This window comes from Pelecanus crispus, chromosome W (assembly GCF_030463565.1).
Source record: "Pelecanus crispus isolate bPelCri1 chromosome W, bPelCri1.pri, whole genome shotgun sequence".
NCBI lineage: Eukaryota > Metazoa > Chordata > Aves > Pelecaniformes > Pelecanidae > Pelecanus > Pelecanus crispus.
Genome location: NC_134675.1, coordinates 16,218,726 through 16,239,285, shown reverse-complemented (window position 1 = coordinate 16,239,285; position 20,560 = coordinate 16,218,726). Strand labels below are relative to the sequence as shown.

Below are 20,560 nucleotides of genomic sequence, written 5' to 3'. Positions count from 1 at the left end.
AAAGCTCATCTGCACACCCACAAAGGAGCTCAGAAAGGCAATGGCAGGTGGGGGACCCAAATAATACCCTGCCTCAGCTCCTCTCAGGCCCATCACAGGAGCCAGCAGCCCATCACAGGCCCATCTGCAGAAGCCCAGAGGAGCACAGGGATGCACAATGGCAATCAGGAACCCAAATTAAGGACTCAGAGGAAGGCACCCCCTGTTCAGGACACTCCCAAGGCTGTCCCAGGAAAGCCATCAGCCACATTATCCAGGTGTGAAACCCATCAAGGTGAGCACTCTCCAAAGCACCTTTCAGACTGAAAGGAGTTACTATCTTCGGGTAAAGGACACATTACAGGATGCAAGGGAACAGCATTTCAGGATTGCACAGGACTTATTATGGGATTTTTAGAGGAGGAACCAAAGGAGGGGAAAAGGAGAGATCTAGGTGATTTGGGGAGAAACAAGTGTAGGAAAATAGAGCAATGATGGGATAAGAGGGGCTGGTTGCATATCAATAGTTTGCTGGTTGGTATGCTTGTCTGGCTACACCCTGCACTTGATCTGTCTTATGTATCTTCTTCCTGTGTCTGTCCTATCTTCTTATTAAATTCCTTTCTAACTTTAACTTTCTAACTCCCTGGGTGAGGGTCATAGGGGCCCATGTGTCTGTGGTGACAGTAACAGGAGCGAGTGCAGGTGTGCAAGTGAGCATGTGTGCAGTAGCAAATATCAAGCTGGACTAGCTGGTGAATAGGTGAAGTGGCCTGGGAGCAAGGGGGTGAGTGGGTCTCTAAGGGCCAGCTCTGTGTGTGAGAGCACCTGTGTGTCTCTAGGGGTGAGAGCACAGGGGGGTCAGCTATTGGGACCTGGAAAGTCCTGGCCAGCTCGGGGGGGGGGGGGGGGGGGGGTGAGGGAGAGTCTGTACCAGCAACTGGAGTAGGGCTGTGGTCTCAGGGGTTCCAATGTCCAGGTGCCAGCAGCTGGGGAGACTGGGATCCAGGAGCCAGCTACTGGGCAGACTAAGTGTCTGAGCCCAGCTGCTGAAGGGATCCATCTTGCACATATGCATATAGATATTCACACTACTGGATCTCCATCTTGCTCAACCAGAGAGGGGAGCAGGATAAGGCTGTTTCTGTGCTTGTGGGAGTGCTCTGCATGTCTGTCTGTGATCTTTGTGGCCAGCCGTGTACCTACGTATATATGTGGTGTATACATGTCATCTGTGTGTGTGTGCCTACTGGGAATACATTTTCAGCCTCATTACTGGTTGGATCAGGGGGTAATGCAGCTGCAACAGCCTCGCCTCTATTGGGATACTGGATTCGGCCCTCCCTAACAAAGTTTTTAAAAATATTACTGAACTATTGGTCTTGACAATTAATGGTTAATTTAAATTTGTTGGTTTTCATTTCAATGATAAAAATGAGTAACTGGCACACTTTACCTGTGTTACATCATTCCTTATGTTGTTTTACCTCTCTCATGTCATAGAATCATAGAATCATAGAATCGTTTAGGTTGGAAAAGACCTTTAAGATCATCCAGTACAACCATTAACCTAACACTACCAAGTCTACTCTAAGCCAATCAAGGGTAGACTAGACTAAACCATGTCCCAAAGTGCCACATCTACCCGTTTTTTGAACACTTAGAGGGATGGTGACTCCACCACCTCTCTGGGCAGCCTGTTCCAATTCTTGACCACCCTTTCCGTAAAGAAATTTTTCCTAATATCCAACCTAAACCTCCCCTGGTGCACCTTAAGCCCATTTCCTCTCGTCCTATCACTAACTACTTGGAGAAGAGACCAACACCCACCTCACTACAACCTCCTTTCACGTAGTTGTAGAGAGCGATAAGGTCTCCCCTCAGCCTCCTCTTCTCCAGGCTAAACAACCCCAGTTCCCTCAGCCGCTCCTCATAAGGCCTGTGCTCTAGACCCTTCACCAGCTTTGTTGCCCTTCTCTGGACACACTCCAGCACCTCAATGTCTTTCTTGTATTGAGGGACCCAAAACTGGACACAGTATTCCAGGTGTGGCCTCACCAGCGCCGAGTACAGGGGGACAATCACCTCCCTGCTCCTGCTGGCCACACTAGTCCTGATACAAGCCAGGATGCTGTTGGCCTTCTTGGCCACCTGGGCACACTGCTGGCTCATGTTCAGCCGGCTGTCAACCAGCACCCCCAGGTCCTTTTCAGCCAGGCAGCTTTCCAGCCACTCTTCCCCAAGCCTGTAGCGCTGCATGGGGTTGTTGTGACCCAAGTGCAGGACCTGACACTTGGCCTTGTTAAACCTCATACAGTTGGCCTCAGCCCATTGGTCCAGCCTGTCCAGGTCCCTCTGCAGGGCCATCCTACCCTCCAGCAGATCAACACTCCCGCCCAATTTGGTGTCGTCTGCAAACTTACTGAGGGTGCACTCAATCCCCTCATCCAGATTGTTAATAAAGATATTAAACAAGGCTGGCCCCAAAACAGAGCCCTGGGGAACACCACTCGTGACCGGCCGCCAACTGGACTTAACTCCATTTACAACTACTGTCTGGGCTCGGCCACCTAACCAGTTTTTTACCCAGCGAAGACTACACCCATCCAAGCCATGAGCTGCCAGCTTCCCAAGGAGAATATTGTGGGAGACAGTGTCAAAAGCTTTGCTAAAGTCCAGGTAAATGACATCCACAGCCTTTCCATCATCTACCAGGCGGGTCACCAGGTCATAGAAGGAGATCAGGTTGGTCAAGCAGGACCTGCCTTTCATGAACCCATGCTGGCTGGGCCTGATCCCCTGGTTGACCTGCACTTGTCTGTTGAGTTCACTCAATATGAACCTCTCCATAATCTTCCCCGGCACCGAGGTCAGGCTGACAGGCCTGTAGTTCCCCGGGTCCTCCCTCCGGCCCTTCTTGTAGATGGGCGTCACATTGGCAAGCCTCCAGTCGTATGGGACCTCCCCTGTTAACCAGGACTGCTGATAGATGATGGAAAGTGGCTTGGCAAGCTCCTCCGCCAGCTCCCTCAGTACTCTCGGGTGGATCCCATCCAGCCCCATAGACTTGTGAGCATCCAGGTGGCATAGCAGGTCATTAACTGCTTCCTCCTGGACTATGAGGGCTACATTCTGGTCCCCATCCCTATCCTCTAGCTCAGGGGCCTGAGTACCCTGGGGATGACCGGTCTGGCTGTTAAACACAGAGGCAAAGAAGGCATTAAGTACCTCAGCCTTTTCCTTGTCCTCGGTGACAATGTTCCCCCCCACATCCAGCAAAGGATGGAGATCCTCCTTGGCTCTCCTTTTATTGCTGATGTACTTGTAAAAGCATTTTTTATTATCTTTTACAGCATTGGCCAGATTGAGTTCTAGCTGGGCTTTTGCCTTTCTAATTTCCTCCCTGCAGGACCTAACAAGATCCCTGTACTCCTCCTGAGTTGCCTGCCCTTTCTTCCAAAGGTGGTAGACTCTCTTTTTTTCCCTGAGTCCCAGCAAAAGCTCCCTGTTCAGCCAGGCCGGTCGTTTTCCCCGCCGGTTGGTCTTACGGCACACGGGGACAGCCCGCTCCTGCGCCCTTAAGACTTCCTTCTTGAAGAAGGCCCAGCCTTCCTGGACCCCTTTGCCTTTCAGGACTGCCTCCCAAGGGACTTTCCCAACCAGGGTCCTGAAGAGGCCAAAGTCTGCCCTCCGGAAGTCCATCGTAACAGTTTTGCTGCCCCTCCGCTTGGCATCACCCAGAATTGAGAACTTTATCATATCGTGGTCGCTAAGCCCGAGACGGCCTCCGACCTCGACATTTCCCACAAGCCCTTCTCTATTAGTAAACAGCAAGTCAAGTGAGGCACCTCCCCTGGTAGGCTCGCTTACCAGCTGCGTCAGAAAGTTATCCCCCACATGCTCTAGGAACTTTTGAGACTGCTGCCTCTCTGCTGTATGGTATTTCCAGCAGATGTCCGGCAAGTTGAAGTCGCCCACGAGAACAAGGGCTAGCGATTGCGAGACTTCTGCCAGATGCTTATAGAATGCCTCATCTACCTCTACATCCTGGTTGGGTGGTCTATAGCAGACTCCCAACAGGACATCCGCCTTGCTGGCCTTTCCCCTCAACCTTACCCATAAGCACTCGACCTTGTCATCACCACTGTCGAGCTCTATGCAGTCAAAACAGTCCCTAACATACAGAGCCACCCCACCTCCTTCCCTGCCTATCCCTTCTGAAGAGCTTATAGCCCTCCAGTGCAGCACTCCAGTCATGAGAGTCGTCCCACCACGTTTCTGTGATGGCGACTATGTCATAGCTATCCTGCTGCACAAGGGCTTCCAGCTCCTCCTGTTTGTTGCCCATGCTACGTGCATTGGTGTAGATGCACTTGAGCTGGGCTATCGATTTCACCCCCAATGTTGCCATGCTGCCCCTGGGCTCCTCACTAGCGGGCCTGTTTATATCCCCTTCCCCTTCCCCCTTCAAACCTAGTTTAAAGCCCTCTCAATGAGTCCCGCCAACTCATGGGTGAGAAAATGTCATCATTTGTTTACGACCAAAACAGTCTGTCTTTCAGTACTTATAACAGTCTTTCAATATAAACATCTTTCAATGTTTAAAATCACTTATTTTACCTATCTCAGATATTTTCTGCATTTTTTATCATTAGCTAATCAGAAATTAAAAAAAATTTCCATCTATTGCAAATTATTCTTTGCTTTTTAAACACTTGCTGCATATTGAGCAGATGCTTTTGTTGACTTGTCACTACACTGATTGCAAGCTCTTGTTTTAAATGAACTGCAACCATTCAGAAAAGTAGCAATGTGTATGAACAGTTGCATTTACTTCTTCCAACATACAGTACTTTCCATTTAAATAATGAATTGCCTGTGCTGCTTATTTTAAAAAGTTTTATACACTTCTGGACTTCCTCAGAGTCCTCTTTAATCTTGATAAATCTAAATAATTATACAACACTGGCACCCCACAGTTGACTTCCTTTTCAAGAGTACTAAATATACTTAATACCTGTTCTAATATCAAATCAGAGACTGTACCCAGTATCCTTTATTGTTATTTTAACTATTTTCTCAACCATAATTACTTAGCTTCTCAACTAGTAGGGAAATTCTTTTTGTCAACAGTGTCTTAAGATAGAAAGTCAATTTTACTTAAAATTGTTCTTTTATCTATTTTCTGATTATTCACTCAAACTGTGAGGAAATCAGAGTTTTCCTTTCCAAAAGCTGTTTGATTTGTTTACATTATCTATTTATTAAAGTGGATTATCAGTTCATATTTAATAATTTTAACTTCCACATCACTGAAGAACAGGTCTGTGTTCTCAACTCTCAGGATCACCCTAAGCACTTTATAAGATTTAAGAAAAGACTGTTTATTTACAGGATATTTTTCTTTACACAGCATGAGACACTGGAAGAGACACGCTGGTTTAACACCAAACACTTTGCTGACACTTGAACAAAGTTTCTCTAGGAGATGCTGGTGTAAAAAGCGGGTATATATGTACTAAGAGGACAACCTTATCAAGTGTCATACAGATTCTCCTTTGAAGTAGAGCTTCCTCTACTGTTATTAGTCTATTATTTATTTGCTGCTAGCATAGGAGAAGCCTCAGATGTCACAATACTGCAATAACCCTCAGGGTAATCTTCGTCCAATAGCACTATCACTAGTAAACTAAATCGGCGGATCTCAGATTGCTCAAACTTATCTTGTAAACTGGACTTCCACTAACAGATCAGGGTCATAAAAGTGAGTTTTATAGCTGATATATATATACTTTGGTGAGAAAACAGAATTTGACCCAGAGTTAAGCATTTTTATAACCACAGAGTTGTACTTCATAATTTACAGAACAAATACAGGTACAAACTTTGCATCAAAGTTAATGCTGATGACAACATAAGAATGAGTACGAAAAAAAGGCAATCAGACTGGGAAGGATGGAACACTTCAAAGAGATAGACTAATTAAAAAAAGAGAAAGCGCTCTATGAACAGAGCACTAGACATCATAGAATCATAGAATCATTTAGGTTGGAAAAGATCATCAAGTCCAACCATTAACCTAACACTGCCAAGTCCACCACTAAACCATGTCCCTAAGCGCCATGTCTATATGTCTTTTAAATACCTCCAGGGATGGTGACTCAACCACTTCTCTGGGCAGCCTGTTCCAAAGCTTGACGACGCTTTCCGTGAAGAAATTTTTCCTAATATCCAACCTAAACCTCCCCTGGCACAACTTGAGGCCATTTCCTCTTGTATCAAGTGATAACTTGTTACTTGGAAAAAGAAACCGACACCCACCTCACTACAACTTCCTTTCAGGTAGTTGTAGAGAGCGATAAGGTCTCCCCTCAGCCTCCTCTTCTCCAGGCTAAACAACCCCAGTTCCCTCAGCTGCTCCTCATAGGACTTGTTCTCTAGACCCTTCACCAGCTTCATTGCTCTTCTTTGGACGCACTCCATCACCTCAATGTCTTTCTTGTAGTGAGGGGCCCAAAACTGGACACAGTATTTGAGGTGCGGCCTCACCAGTGCTGAGTACAGGGGGATAATCACTTCCCTAGTCCTGCTGGCCACACTATGTCTGATACAAGCCAGGATGCTATTGGCCTTCTTGGCCACCTGGGCACACTGCTGGCTCATATTCAGCCAGTGTCATGAAAGATAATACGAATTTAAGCATAAAAATAACTCATGGAGAGGCCAAATGAGGAGAGGAGTAGAAATAGGAAGAATAGTATAGTATATATATAGTAAATATAGTATATATATAGTAAATATAGTAAATAGTAGAAAGAGGAGTAGAAATACAACTTTTTAATACAACTCAATGAAGTTGAAGGGATGCAAGATGATGGACATGTGCAAGACAAGGAAATATTTCATCTCAAAAGGAAGTACCTGCTGCAAGTCTTCACTTTCAGACTTCAATTGGGCTACAAGAGCTCTCATGCAGTCCTTCATAGAACATAATGTAGCCTGTTAGGAATCAGGAGAAAAAAGAAAATAAATAGAGCACATTAGGTGGCTTGATTGTGCATAATTCTTTGATATTTTAAGCTATTCATCTTTGAAGTTTAAAAAAGCTTAGTAAAATGTTTCCAATAACATATATTTGATCTACAATTATTAAAATGTTAAGCATAAATATCAGTTTCTATTCTGGGAAATATATAAGTAGTGAAATGTGCTAAATTTTATACTTTTGACAACAAGTCTAGGACCAAATCTGGAACACTAATAGTTTAGAAGCCTTCTTCACTATGTCCCGGATATGAAACTGGACACTCACCTGTAAGTTGGCAATGTGTTGTTACCTGATGTGTACTGATTCTCAAATCATACTTTTTCTTTCAAATATACATAATATGAAAAGTAATATGACAATTTAAAACTGACATAAATACAACATCCCTGACTTCTGAAGACCAAATTGCTTTTTAAGAATACAGTAATAATTGAAAAACTGTAAGGCTTACATTAGAAAATGTTTGTGACAAAGCACAATTAAAAATTCTTCAAAAACAAAAGTATGTTAGAAATGCATTATTCATTAGCTGTATAACATGTACATTTACATCACTGAATAGTTTAGTTTGTGCTATAAACCCAATAACTTCAGCCTTGCAGCAATTACTAATCAGATGATTTTAAGAGGCAATATTTTGTGAAGCACTTCATTTGTAGGAGGGATTTGTTTCATTCTGTTTAAAACTGGGAGCAAAAAGTGAGTAGTATGAAATCTGGTTTTATTTTTGCAGAATCACAGAATGGTTGAGATTGGAAGGGACCTCTGGAGGTCATCTGGTCCAACCCCCCTGCTCAAGCAGGGCCACCTGGAGCTGGTTGCCCAAGACCGTGTCCAGATGGCTTTTGAATATCTCCAAGGAGAGAGACTCCACAACCTCTCTGGGCAACCTGTTCCAGTGCTCAGTCACCCTCACTGTAAAAAAGTATTTCCTGACGTTCAGATGGAACCTCCTGTGTTTCCGTTTGTGCCCATTGTCTCTTGTCCTGTCCCTGGGCACCAATGAAAAGTGCCTGACTCTCATCTTTGCACCCTCCCTTCAGGTATTTATATACATTGATGAGATCCCCCCTGAGCCTTCTCTTCTCCAGGCTAAACAGTCCCAGCCCCCCACCCAGTGCAGGAGTACACCGCTAGTTACTGGCCTGCAACTAGACTTCTTGCCACTGATCAGCACCCTCTGGGCCCAGCTGTTCAAACAGTTCTCAGTCCACCCCACTGTCTGCTCATCCAGCCCATACTTCATCAGCTTCTCTATGATGATCTGTGTCACCAGGTCCCCATCTCCTTCAGCAGCAGGCCCACATTTTCCCTAGTCTTCTTTATGTCACCTATGTACTTATAGAAGCCCTTCTTGTTGCCTTTGACATCCCTCACCAGATTCAACTCCAGGTGGGCTTTGGCTTTCCTAACCATGTCTCTGCAAGCTCAGACAGTGTTTCTATATTCCTCTCAGGTTAACTGTCTCTGCTTCCACCTTCTGTATACTTCCTTTTCATATCTGAGTTTTGTCAGGAGCTCCTTTGTTCATCCATGTAGGCCTCCTGGCATTTTTGCTTGACTTCCTGCTTGTTGGGATGGAATTTTCATTCACTCTTGAAGTGTCTTCCATTACAGTAGAAAGATAAAAGTCTTGTCAGAATGAAGTTATTTGAAGATCCGTGTCTTGGAAAACTCTGGGGCAAGAAATTATTAAAACTTTGTATCTTTTGAAAGCAAAGTCCTTGGTAGAAATTAGGGAATCTATTTTCTCCGGTCATTTGAAATAGCACCCATTATGAGCCAGACATGCTCCAAACATTTAAGAAAGAGGATCCAGGCTGAAGAGATTTCCAAAAATTTGTCAGACAGTAATAATATTAGTAAATAAGTGATAACTTTACAAAATTTGACTAAATTAACAGGTTTAGTTCAAAATCCTCAGAAAAATCTATTATCCATAATCATTGGTATATTATGGAAAGATCTAGCATATTGTTTACACAAAAATAAAGCCAACAGATAAAATCTTTACTTTCAGTGACAAAATAGAAGTAACTTAATTTAATACGAAAGTCGATACTATACTTTTATGATATTTAGTTTGTGCTCTGTGTTAGGAACAGGATGGAATGGCAAAGTTTTGGGGGAATTTTTGTGTCGAGCCGAAATGCAATATCTATCCCAGAAATGCAATATCCTATCCCAGAGATTTTCATCACCTTTCTGAGAACTACAAGTCAAGCACAGCTATGAACTGAAATTATTGTATGTTTGAAATTCTATTTTTACCTTGTTTGCCACATCTCCAAAAGTCAAGTTTGTCAGAGCCATTCCAGCATACCTCCTTAATGTAACACTATAGTGGTCATTTGTAAGTCCATACATTTCACAATCCACTTGCAACAGTTCTGCAATGGCCTGCAAACCTCCTTTAAAAATAAGTAAATAATAAAATGAATAATAATAAACAATACTACTACTACTAATAAATTTCAATCCTAATATCAAGAACACAGTATACACACATCAAGGAGTAAATTGCATTCATATGTACAGAATATATCTCAAACATCTGAAAACCAAAAGGCTCAGAAAGGTAAATAATAATTTCTTAAATACACTGTTAAATATTGACTCTGAATCTTGAACTGTGTGCTCAGTACAAGCTAAAAGGTATGGTAGCATGATGTTGAGATTTTGGGGAAGATGAGAACAGAAGCATTTATGAAGAAGTAAGAAGCACACCCATCTTTTAATTCCACCCAGTCAAAATCACATTTGACTGATGAACTCACAGTAATTACATAAAAGGTTATTCAGTAAATCTGATAATTATTATTTTAATAATTATTATTACTGAATCTTATTATCCCAGAAAAAATACATTTTTTTTTCATTGATAATGAAAAGTGGCAAATTAAGGAAACTTGCATGCACAGAATTCACTGAAGATGGACTAAAGCATTCAGGCTGTTATACAGGAACCAATATATTTAACTCATGATGCAAAAAACCCCTCAAAAAGTAGTCTCCATTGTAAGTCCAATACTTCTAAAATTGCAAATATTTCCAGGATACAAATACCATTCCAAAAATCACAGTTCATACCAGATATGAGTAACTTGCATAATAACCCATCTGTTAGGAAACAGTCTAGCTATAAGTTCATTTAAACTGCATCAATCAGAGTTTAAACTAGTGGTTAACAAAAAAAAAAGCCACATATTCAATGAGGTATACAAGAAAGGAATGTCCGCATTTTCAGGAAGCATCTCAAAGGAAGTTAGAGAAACGCATAGTCTTACCAAGCTCATTCATAGCGTGTCTGTGTTCTTCATCAAATGAAAGTTTCATCAAAACACACGCTGCAGGACAAATCTGATGATGAACTGGAGCTGGCACTGATCAAGAAATAGGTAACTATTAGTATTTCTTAGGTGTATAATTTTGTCTAGAACATAAGCTTTCCAAAGAGAATCTAATCTTAAAATAAATAAAGTGCAGGGTTTTTTTCAGGGTTTGTATCTTCCCAGTAACTCAAGAACAGACAGTTAATTAAGAACATTACTAATAAATGTGAGTACACAGAGGCTTGAATATGTGCACATACAACCAGGATTACATATATGTACCAGAAATATACTCGAAGCTGAAAAGACTCTTTATGGAAAAGAATTTAAGGAGAATTCTGAATGTATGTATTAAGTAAAAAATATGACTTCAAGTACAAAAAAATTATCTAATTAATTTGGAAAAATAATAATCTTAGTGAAACAAATTAGTAAGTTTAAATTTTCTGGCAGCATTAAATAACACAACACCTAAGGTGAAGCTGTTTCTTTGGGTGTTATGTCCTTATGAATGGTTAATTAAGCCCTTTGTTTCATAACAGAACTTTTTGAGTTCATAATTTTGTAAGCTAGACTTTCCCTGAAGCACAAATTGTATTGGTACATCTTATTCAGAGACACACTTCTACAAAATGATTTTGCAGTAAAATTCAACATCCAAAACAGAGCCCACTGATTTCAGTAGTACTTCTGATATAGATGTCTACAGCATATATTCACAAAATGGCAACTTTAATCCTCCCTTATTTAAGAAAAGCAATTATTGTGTAATCCAGAAGGTTACATCTTTTTTTTTAAAAAAACCCAACTGTTATATGAGAAAGCTTCAGTTCACTTAAATTGTCACTTCTCTGGTATTTTAACACTGAACTATTTCTTATGTATCACATTCTAAATAATAGTTCACATTATACCGAATAGACTGAGATTATTTAATTTGTGCCCTCTATCCCTTTCCTAGATGAAATTTTTATCTTTTGAACATATCTGAATGAAGAGCAATTTAGGATTACTTATTTAGATATATTTCATTATCCATTCAAATGTAAGATAGCAAGGAGTAGAAATTTATCTTTAATTTGTAGATTATAAATATAAACCACTAGAATTATATCTGGAAAGCATACCAAAGCCTATGATTTAAAGAACAAGTTTCTAAATGAGATATCACATCATCTATTATAGAATAGATACTATTTCCTGATACTACCTCAACTTGAATATACATAAATAAATGAATAAATATAAAAATAAAAGAAACCTTACATAAATTCAACAAGAAGTCAGATTAAAGTTGAATTTTTTGTAAATTCACTACCTTCAAAATATCTTTTAAACATCTTTATACAGTTTACAGAACCTACTTGGGGTTTTGTCCTGGTCCATGCCTTCTTCATGTGCCTCCTGCCATTTCCAACACATTTCACAGTAAGCACGGATTTGCTCCAAGAGATGAAGCACACGGATTTCCCGTCTGCCTCGCTTATCATCGGGCTGGGAGTGAATGATGTTATGCAGTGCTGCACTGGCTCTGGCACGGGCCTCTTTACTACCACGGAAATTTCCTAACAACACAGAGTCTTTATCATTGCCATGTAAAAGCTGGATGAGGAGAGGAAGACATCCAGACTGACGCATAGCTATGCAGCTGTCTTGGGAGCTAGACATCGCTAGCAATGTTCGTGACATGTCATCTTTATCATGAGTACCAAGCATCGACAATAATGAATACACCATTTCCACCTGCAGGTCAAATGATTTTTAAAATACGATTACATTTAAAAAATACATATCAAATTAAAACAAAGTTCTCAATATCATGCATGAGCAAAAAAGAAAATGTATTTATATAATGGTGCAAGAATTTCATAGAATCACGGAACCATAGAATGGTTTGGGTTGGAAGAGACCATCTAGCTCTAACCCCCCTGCCACAGACAGGGACATATTTCACTAGATCAGGTTGCTCAAAGACCCGTCCAACCTGATCTTGAACACTTCCAGGGATGGGGCATCCACAACTTCTCTGGGCACCCTGTTCCAGTGTCTCACCACCCTCGTCGTAAAAAAATTCTTCCTTTTATCCAACCTAAATCTACCCTCTTTCAGTTTAAAACCTTTGCCCCTTGTCCTGTCACTACAGGCCCTGGTAAAAAGCTTCTCTTCATCTTTCTCATAAGCCCCCTTTATATATTGAAAGGCTGCAATAAGGTCTCCCTGCAGCCTTCTCTTCTCCAGGATGAACAACCCCAACTCTCTCAGCCTTTCTTCATAGAATAGGTGTTCCAGCCCTCTGACTATTTTTGTGGCCCTCCTCTGGACCTGTCCTCTGGACAGGTCTTTTTTGTGCTGGGGGCCCCAGAACTGGATGCCATACTCCAGGTGGGGTCTCACAAGAGTGGAGTGGAGGGGGAGAATCACTTCCCTCGACCTACTGGCCATGCTTCTTTTGATGCAGCCCAGGATATAATTGGCTTTCTGGGCTGCAAGCCACACATTGATGGCTCATGTCCAATTTTTCATCTACCTCATATCCCCAAGTCCTTCTCTGCAGGGCTGCTCTCAATCCATCCATCATCCAGTTTTGTACTACTTTGAAATAATTAAATAAGCACTATTAGTTCTTCACCATTTATAATCTTAATAAATCTCACTTAGTGGTTAAATGGCTAGAATAACTGGGTGGTAATTATATCTAACTATTAATCTGCAAGACTAATGGCAAAGACTTCTAACTTTCCATTGCACACAAGGATTAAAGAAACATACTAATGAAAGTGCTTTAGCTTGGGAATGCAGGAATATATTTAAAATTAATTTTATCTCAGAAGAGTATGTTCTGTATGAATCATACTTTCATGAAAAGATGTTCTTCAGTGAAAAATTATTTGATGTATGGCATTAAATACAGTTACTCCAGACAAGATAAGACTGATTACATTAATTTTTAATATACACTGTGCTAAAAAATCTTACACATATTTTAATGTTTTCCATTAAAGCTATTTCAAATTAACCAATGAATTTTTGTTATGATGAATGATTTGCATATAGGCCAGATTATTTACAGCTAATGCAAAACTGAAGAGTTAATTTAACACTTTCTTCAAGTTTACAGGGATAAAACCAATGGAGTAAACAAATACTCATTTAATATATACAGTATAAAGTACTAAGCATTTGTCCAACTAAATCAAGCCATGAAAAACCAGCATTACACATTTAACTCAGAGCAACCAAATTTCAAATTAAAAAATAGCAATTTTTGAGGGGTTCCTTTGGCTGCCATATAATATAGCGTTCAATGCACTATTTGGTTTGTCTTTTGCATTCTGTTTTCTTCAGTAATAGCTTTAGATTGAGAAATGCGTTTGGTTCTTTTGGTGAACTTTTAGTAGAACAATATGATGTACAAGGTAATATTAGATACTGTCTAGAAACCCCAAACTCTTAAAGCCAAGAATACAGCAAATTTCAAAATCATATCACAACATAAAGAAACTATCGAAGGAAACTGCAAAGTAGCAGTGGGTGTGTTTCTTTAAAATATACCAACTAAGGAAGAAAAGAGACTTGAAGACTGTTATACAAAGTTTTCTAATAATAACTACATTTTTGCACTGGTTATCAGACCAATGAATTATTTTATTTGGTTTCTTCAGAGACTATTCTAATGTCTCTGAAGATGAGTACAAATACAGAGTTATAAAAAAATGGATAGCGGCGGTAGACTAAGCAATACGTCTGTTAACACGCATTTTTCTAAATACTAGAATTGCTGAAGCAATAGAATCTTAAAATTTATAAATAAATTTATAATTTATAAATAAAAATAAATAAAAAATAAAAATATAAATAAAAAATATAAAATTTATAAAATTGTATGATGCAAAATCCACTGAAATACTCTTGGAGCTAAATTTATGACAGCCTAGCATCCCAGTTTGTAGATCCTTACTTCCTGGTCAGGGGAAAAAATCGAAGACAGTATTAAGACAATCCACTTGGATTCTTAAATGAGAGTGAATTCAGTCTGCTTTATGCATACCTCTTGACAGATATTTTAAGCAGCAGCTTTAGTCCACAGTTATTTAGATTTGGAAGATAAAGTTTTTTCTCAGAGAATAAAGCTATAGAAGCCATCAAAATCTGGCCTCCGGATTTGTGGCACATATAGTACAGGAAAAACTCTAAAATATATGTATATATTCTTTATATATACACTACACACAGAGGCATCTCTTTTTGCATCTGTAAATGCTTAAAATCTCTACTGCTCTCCTTTCTTCTCATGCATTAATTTCAAGCTTTTCTTACCCCACAGCACACTAAGATGGACCTATTTATTTGTCTTTTTCCTTCTACACTCAGTCCCTTTCTCTGCATTCAGGGCTTTCCCCTTGCCTGCACCTTTTGGGAATTCTACACTTTATAATGGGAAGTAGCAAACAGACACTCTAACTAATGTCACCTCCATTTGGTGCACACATACAATGAAGGGCAGAAATTACAACATAACACTGTTCTAAGGCCCAACATAACTTAATACTATGTCAAGGTCCTGCTTCCCAGAAGACTGGGATCAGCACCACATTGATAATATCTATATTGCTGCTGATGCCAGAGACAGTATAAACTTCAGTGGTTCAGGGACTCAATTGTGTGTAACAGATTTGCCCTTTTTTCCTCTCTTCATGCTGCTTGTATATCTTGAGTACACTCTCTATTGTATATCAAGCTTCATCTCTATTTTTTAGTAACTTTTTAGAATACACTGCAGATATATAAAAGGTTGCTTCAAAAGATGGAAGGAGTACCTCCTATTTCCATTGAGAAAAAGGAAATTGCAGCTAAGGAGATTTAGTTTTGATATTAAAAATTTTAATAGTAAAAGCTGAAAAATTGATAGAGATTGCTTATCATTAAAGCTTTTACCAATAGGTTAGACAGCTTTCACATGCTGTCAAGAATGCTCTTGATAAAATTAATGCATTACTGGGAGATATATGATCTCCTAAAAGTCCCTTCACATTTCCTATTTTCAACGATTATTCAATTCAAATATTTTAGTCACGATGAGCATTTTCCATTCTCCATTATTCTATGTTGTATTATCTGAATTACTATAGAGACAATGACCAGACATTTATTATCATCAACGGCTTATGTAACTGTTTTTTTATATTTACATTTCTTAGCAATGCCATCTGTTTTGAGGACTCCAGTAAAGTATTCCAAGAACTGCTTTTAAAAGGGTTAGTTTTCATAATGGATTATGCATCAACATCAGAAGTTTTTCAGGTACTCAAATAATTTATTGCAATCAAATTTTCCTTACTGATCATTCAGCTAATATTGGCACTGCTGGCAGAAACAATGAGGTTATTGTATTAGTAAAAATGTAGCATTAGCGACCTGTGGTTTGTAATCTTCGGTTACCTTGGTACCCAGATGATTTGTCAGTCTGCGAGGAACAGAATAGTTATTACTAGAGTTCATAACACTGGCTGTCTCATGGTCCATTCGAGCAGCAGAACCCTAAAAATTTAAACAACAACTCAGTACAACACAAAGTCTAACTGCAATACCAACTATTGCCTAAATCAGTTTCAGCCTTGGATGATGAAATCATATTTATAATAATGAACTGTCAGCATGTATTTTGGTTAAGTTAGGTCCCCCCCACCCCAACATAACTTAGATGTCACTGGTAAACTGGGTTTTATTATCCATTTTTCCCCTAAATTCAACCTCAAAGAAGTTATATTTTCAGTGGAAGTCTTTTATAATTATTTTTACCAAGAAAAAGGAGAACTGGACTTGGCAATTGAATTATTATTTTTACAGAGGGAGAAAAAAGTAGACGCAACTTTTAGGTCAGATTATACAGTGAGTAGGAATAAGCCTGTACTACCTTCAGAACACCATCAGATATGCAGGAATTGAAAAGGAGAGATTCATCTTGACAATGGGTAACCTACTGAACTTGTCCTTATCAAAAGCAAATCACAGGTGGATGAATCTTCTATTTTTTAATGAAAAGCTATAAAATAATGCCGACATTATTTGCTGTCATTTCTTGTGGTTTAACCTGGTAGGCAGCTAAACACCACACAGACGGTCGCTCACTCCCCGCCTCCCCAGTGGGATGGGGGAGAGAATCAGAAAAAAAAAAAAAGTAAAATTCGTGGGTTGAGATAAACACAGTTTAATAGGACAGAAAAGGAAGGGAAAAAAATAAAAATAAAAATATACAAAATAAGTGATGCACAATGCAATTGCTCAACACCCACTGACTGATACCCAGCCAGTTCCCGAGCAGCAATTGCAGCCTCCCAGCCAACTCCCCCCAGTTTATATACTGACAATGACATCATATGGTATGAAATATGCTTTTGGCCAGATTGGGTCAGCTGTCCTGGCTATGCTTCCTACCAGCTTCTTGTGCACCTGGCACAGCTTGGGAAGCTGAAAAAGACCTTGACTAGTGACATGTACATGCTAGAACTTCAATACGAACTGGAGTCAAAGGCAGCTAAGTGGTATGCCACAATTGATATTGCTAATGCATTCTTATCAATCCCTTTGGCAGCAGAGTGCTGACCACAGTTTGCTTTCACTTGGAGGGGCATCCAGTACACCTGGAATCGAATGGCCCAGAGGTGGAAATATAGCCCTACCATTTGCCATGGACTTATCCAGACTGCACTGGAACAGGGTGAAGCTCCAGAACACCTGCAGTACACTGATGACATCATTGTATGTGGCAACAGAGCAGAAGAAGTTTTTTTGAGAAAGGGAAGAAAATAGTCCAGATCCTTCTGAAAGCTGGCTTTGCCATAAAACAGAGCAAGGTCAAGGGACCTGCACAGGAGACCCAGTTTTTAGGAATAAAATGGCAAGATGGACATCATCAGATCCCAATGGATGTGATCAACAAAATAACAGTCTGTCCTGGTTTTGGCTGGGATAGAGTTAATTTTCTTCCTAGTAGCAGACATAGTGCTGTGTTTTGGACTTAGTAGGAGAAGAATGTTGATAACACACTGATGTTTTAGTTGTTGCTAAGTACTGCTTATGCTAGTCAAGGACTTTTCAGCTTCCCATGCTCCGCCAGGTACACAAGAAACTGGGAGGGGGCACAGCCAGAATAGTTGATCCAAACTGACCAAAGGGCTATTCCATACCATGTGACGTCATGCTCAGTATATAAACTGGGGGGGGGGGGGGTTGGCTGGGGAGCAGCGATAGCTGCTCGGGAACTGTCTGGGTATTGGTCGGGGGGTGGTGAGCAATTGCATTGTGCATCACTTGCTTTGTATATTATTATTATTATATTGTTATTATTATCATATCTATTTTACTTTATTTCAATTATTAAACTGTTCTTATCTCAACCCAGGAGTGTTTCTCACTCTTACTCCTCCAATTCTCTCCCCCATCCTGCCGGGGTAGGGGGAGTGAGCGAGCGGCTGCGTGGTGCTGAGTTGCTGGCTGGGGCTAAACCACGACAGTCCTTTTTTGGCGCCCAACGTGGGGCACGAAGGGTTTGAGATAATAACAGATTAACCAGAGTGTATTAAGGAGTCTGTTAACAGTTGCCGGTCACGATATTAGTTCATCTGATGTGCACCATGTTCGTCTTTTTGCAGCACGCGTTAAAGCTTGTTGTTGGTTTGTGCAGTGTGCTATGCTCTGCAGTGATTCATGATCTTTTGCTTGGGAGGCTCCTTATCAAAACCCTGACCGTGAGCATTCTTTGGTATTTGGGTTTCATACAGAAGTCACTACTGTACTTCGGGTACTACCTCATAGAGAGAGTTAGCAATTATACTTCTTCCTCGGAGAGGCTTGTTGTGGAGGAAATACAGAATGGCACCTACGCTACCTTCTTCTATGATGTTTCCTCCTTCATTATAACAACTTTTCAGTATCTTGAACATCCCTGGGCAGTTAAGGTACTTCTATTGATACTTCTTGGGAATATTGTTTCAGTTTTGATAAAGGTCAGTAAGCAATGTAAGAATATCATCCAGAGATCTACCCCAAGGCTGGAGAGTTATGAGTGGCAGGGTGTGTGGGATAGTATGGGCAAGTACCTAGGGCAGTGGGGACCTCCCGTGTTTTGGAACTTCACCCCTGAACAAGTGCAGAATCCTGAAGAACTAGTAAAGTATTTGGAAAAAGTATGTTGTCACCCTGGTAGCTCCAAAGAGACACAAATCATTGTAACATGCTGGGGACTGGCCCATGCCTATCGAGCCGTGGCCAACACTATTCAGAACCCTCAAGGGAAAGAGAAGGTCTCTGAATCTGATGACAAGACAACAGGCACTGCGGCCACTCCAACCACAGCCGCAGGTACTGTGGCTACTCCAACCCCAGTGACAGGCACTGCGGCTACTCCAACCTCCACCACAGGCACTGCAGCCACTCCAACCCCAGTGACAGGCACCGTGGCTAAAACAGAGAACCAACCCATGCTGGTATCAGTTGCCCCTATACAGAAGAAAAAATACACGAGGAAATCAGCTCGTTTAGTAAGGGATGAAGATGAACCAGGGCCATCACGACAACCAGAGGAGGAAGAACCCATAAATGAGATGGTAACCACCCGATCCCTATCCCTGGGTGAGCTGCGACGTATGCGAAAAGATTTCAGTCGTCATCCAGGCGAGCACATCATCACCTGGCTGCTCCGATGCTGGGATAACAGGGCCGGTAGCCTGGATTTAGAGGGTAGGGAAGCCAAGCAGCTGGGATCCCTTTCCAGGGAAGGGGGCATTGACAAAGCGATTGGAAAAGGGGCAAAACCGCTCAGCCTCTGGAGGCAACTTCTGTCAAGCGTGAAGGAAAGGTATCCCTTCAAGGAGGATGTTTTATACCGCCCAAGCAAATGGACCACCATAGAGAAGGGTATCCAGTACTTGAGGGAATTAGCCATGCTGGAGGTGATTTATAGTGACCTGAATGATGAGCAGTTACCTAAAGATCCAGATGAAGTCAGGTGCACACGACCCATGTGGCGGAAGATGGTACAGAGCGCACCAGCATCGTATGCCAACTCGTTGGCAATACTGGCCTGGAAAGATGACGAGGCACCAATGGTGGATGAAGTGGCTAGACGACTCCGGGAATACGAAGAAAGTATCTCTTCCTCTCCACGGGCCTGTGTCTCGGCTGTGGAAAAACTGTCTGAAAAAATATGCCAAGAGTTCCAGCAACTCAGAGAGGATCTGTCCTACTCCCCACCTGCACGGACCAGTATCTCAGCCATTACGAGTCAACTTCCCTACGATCAAGAGAGAGGATGAAGAGGATACACACCACGGGGCACCCTGTGGTTCTACCTGCATGACCACGGAGAGGACATGAGGAAGTGCAATGGAAAACCCACCTCAACCTTAGAGGCACGGGTGCGTGAGTTGCAAGGAAAAACTATTACAAAAGGCGGTTCTCCCAGGAAAATTGCAGCTCCAGTTTCCAGTGAGCAGTTCCCCAGACAGAGGAAGAGGGCTAATTTTACTTCCGACCTTGATCAGGGGACATTTGATTCACATTTACAGGAAGTGAACAGCGAATACTATGACCAGTGTTAGAGGGGCCCTGCCTCCAGCCAGGTGGAGGAAAGGGACAACCGGGTTTACTGGACTGTGTGGATTCGATGGCCTGGAACATCAGACCCACAGGAGTATAAGGCTCTAGTGGACACCGGTGCACAGTGTACCCTAATGCCATCAAGCTATACAGGGGCAGAACCCATTTGTATTTCTGGAGTGACAGGGGGATCCCAACAGCTCACTGTACTGGAGGCTGAAGTGCACCTAACTGGGAATGAGTGGCAGAAGCACCCCATTGTGACTGGCCCAGATGCTCCGTGCATCCTTGGCATAGACTACCTCAGGGGAGGGTATTTCAGTGACCCAAAAGGGTACCAGTGGGCTTTTGGTATAGCTGCCTTGGAGACGGAGGAAATGAAACAGCTGTCCACCTTGCCCCATCTCTCGGAGGACCGTTACATTGTAGGGTTGCTGAGGGTCGAAGAATAACAGGTGCCGATCGCTACCACAACGGTGCACCGGTGGCAATATCGCACCAACCGAGACTCCCTGGTTCCCATCCATGACCTGGTTCGTCGACTGGAGAGCCAGGGAGTGATCAGCAAGGCTCGCTCACCCTTTAATAGTCCCATATGGCCAGT

General features: G+C 41.5%; 1 protein-coding gene across 7 annotated transcripts in view; it reads right to left on the bottom strand.

The window, feature by feature from the left end:
- Nucleotides 1-20,560, bottom strand: part of LOC142596455 (adenomatous polyposis coli protein-like) — a 126,704-nt gene that overhangs the window by 9,716 nt on the left and 96,428 nt on the right. For 2 of the 7 annotated variants that reach the window (XM_075725557.1, XM_075725559.1), the window contains 5 exons: nucleotides 15,799-15,897; nucleotides 11,724-12,102; nucleotides 10,315-10,410; nucleotides 9,299-9,507; nucleotides 6,901-6,978 (listed from right to left, as the gene is read on the bottom strand). In XM_075725557.1, the coding sequence (XP_075581672.1) occupies nucleotides 6,901-6,978; nucleotides 9,299-9,507; nucleotides 10,315-10,410; nucleotides 11,724-12,102; nucleotides 15,799-15,897 (861 nt within the window). The remainder of the gene's footprint in view (nucleotides 1-6,900; nucleotides 6,979-9,298; nucleotides 9,508-10,314; nucleotides 10,411-11,723; nucleotides 12,103-15,798; nucleotides 15,898-20,560) is intronic. The other 5 variants (XM_075725558.1, XM_075725560.1, XM_075725562.1 and 2 more) reach the window with 3 other exon arrangements.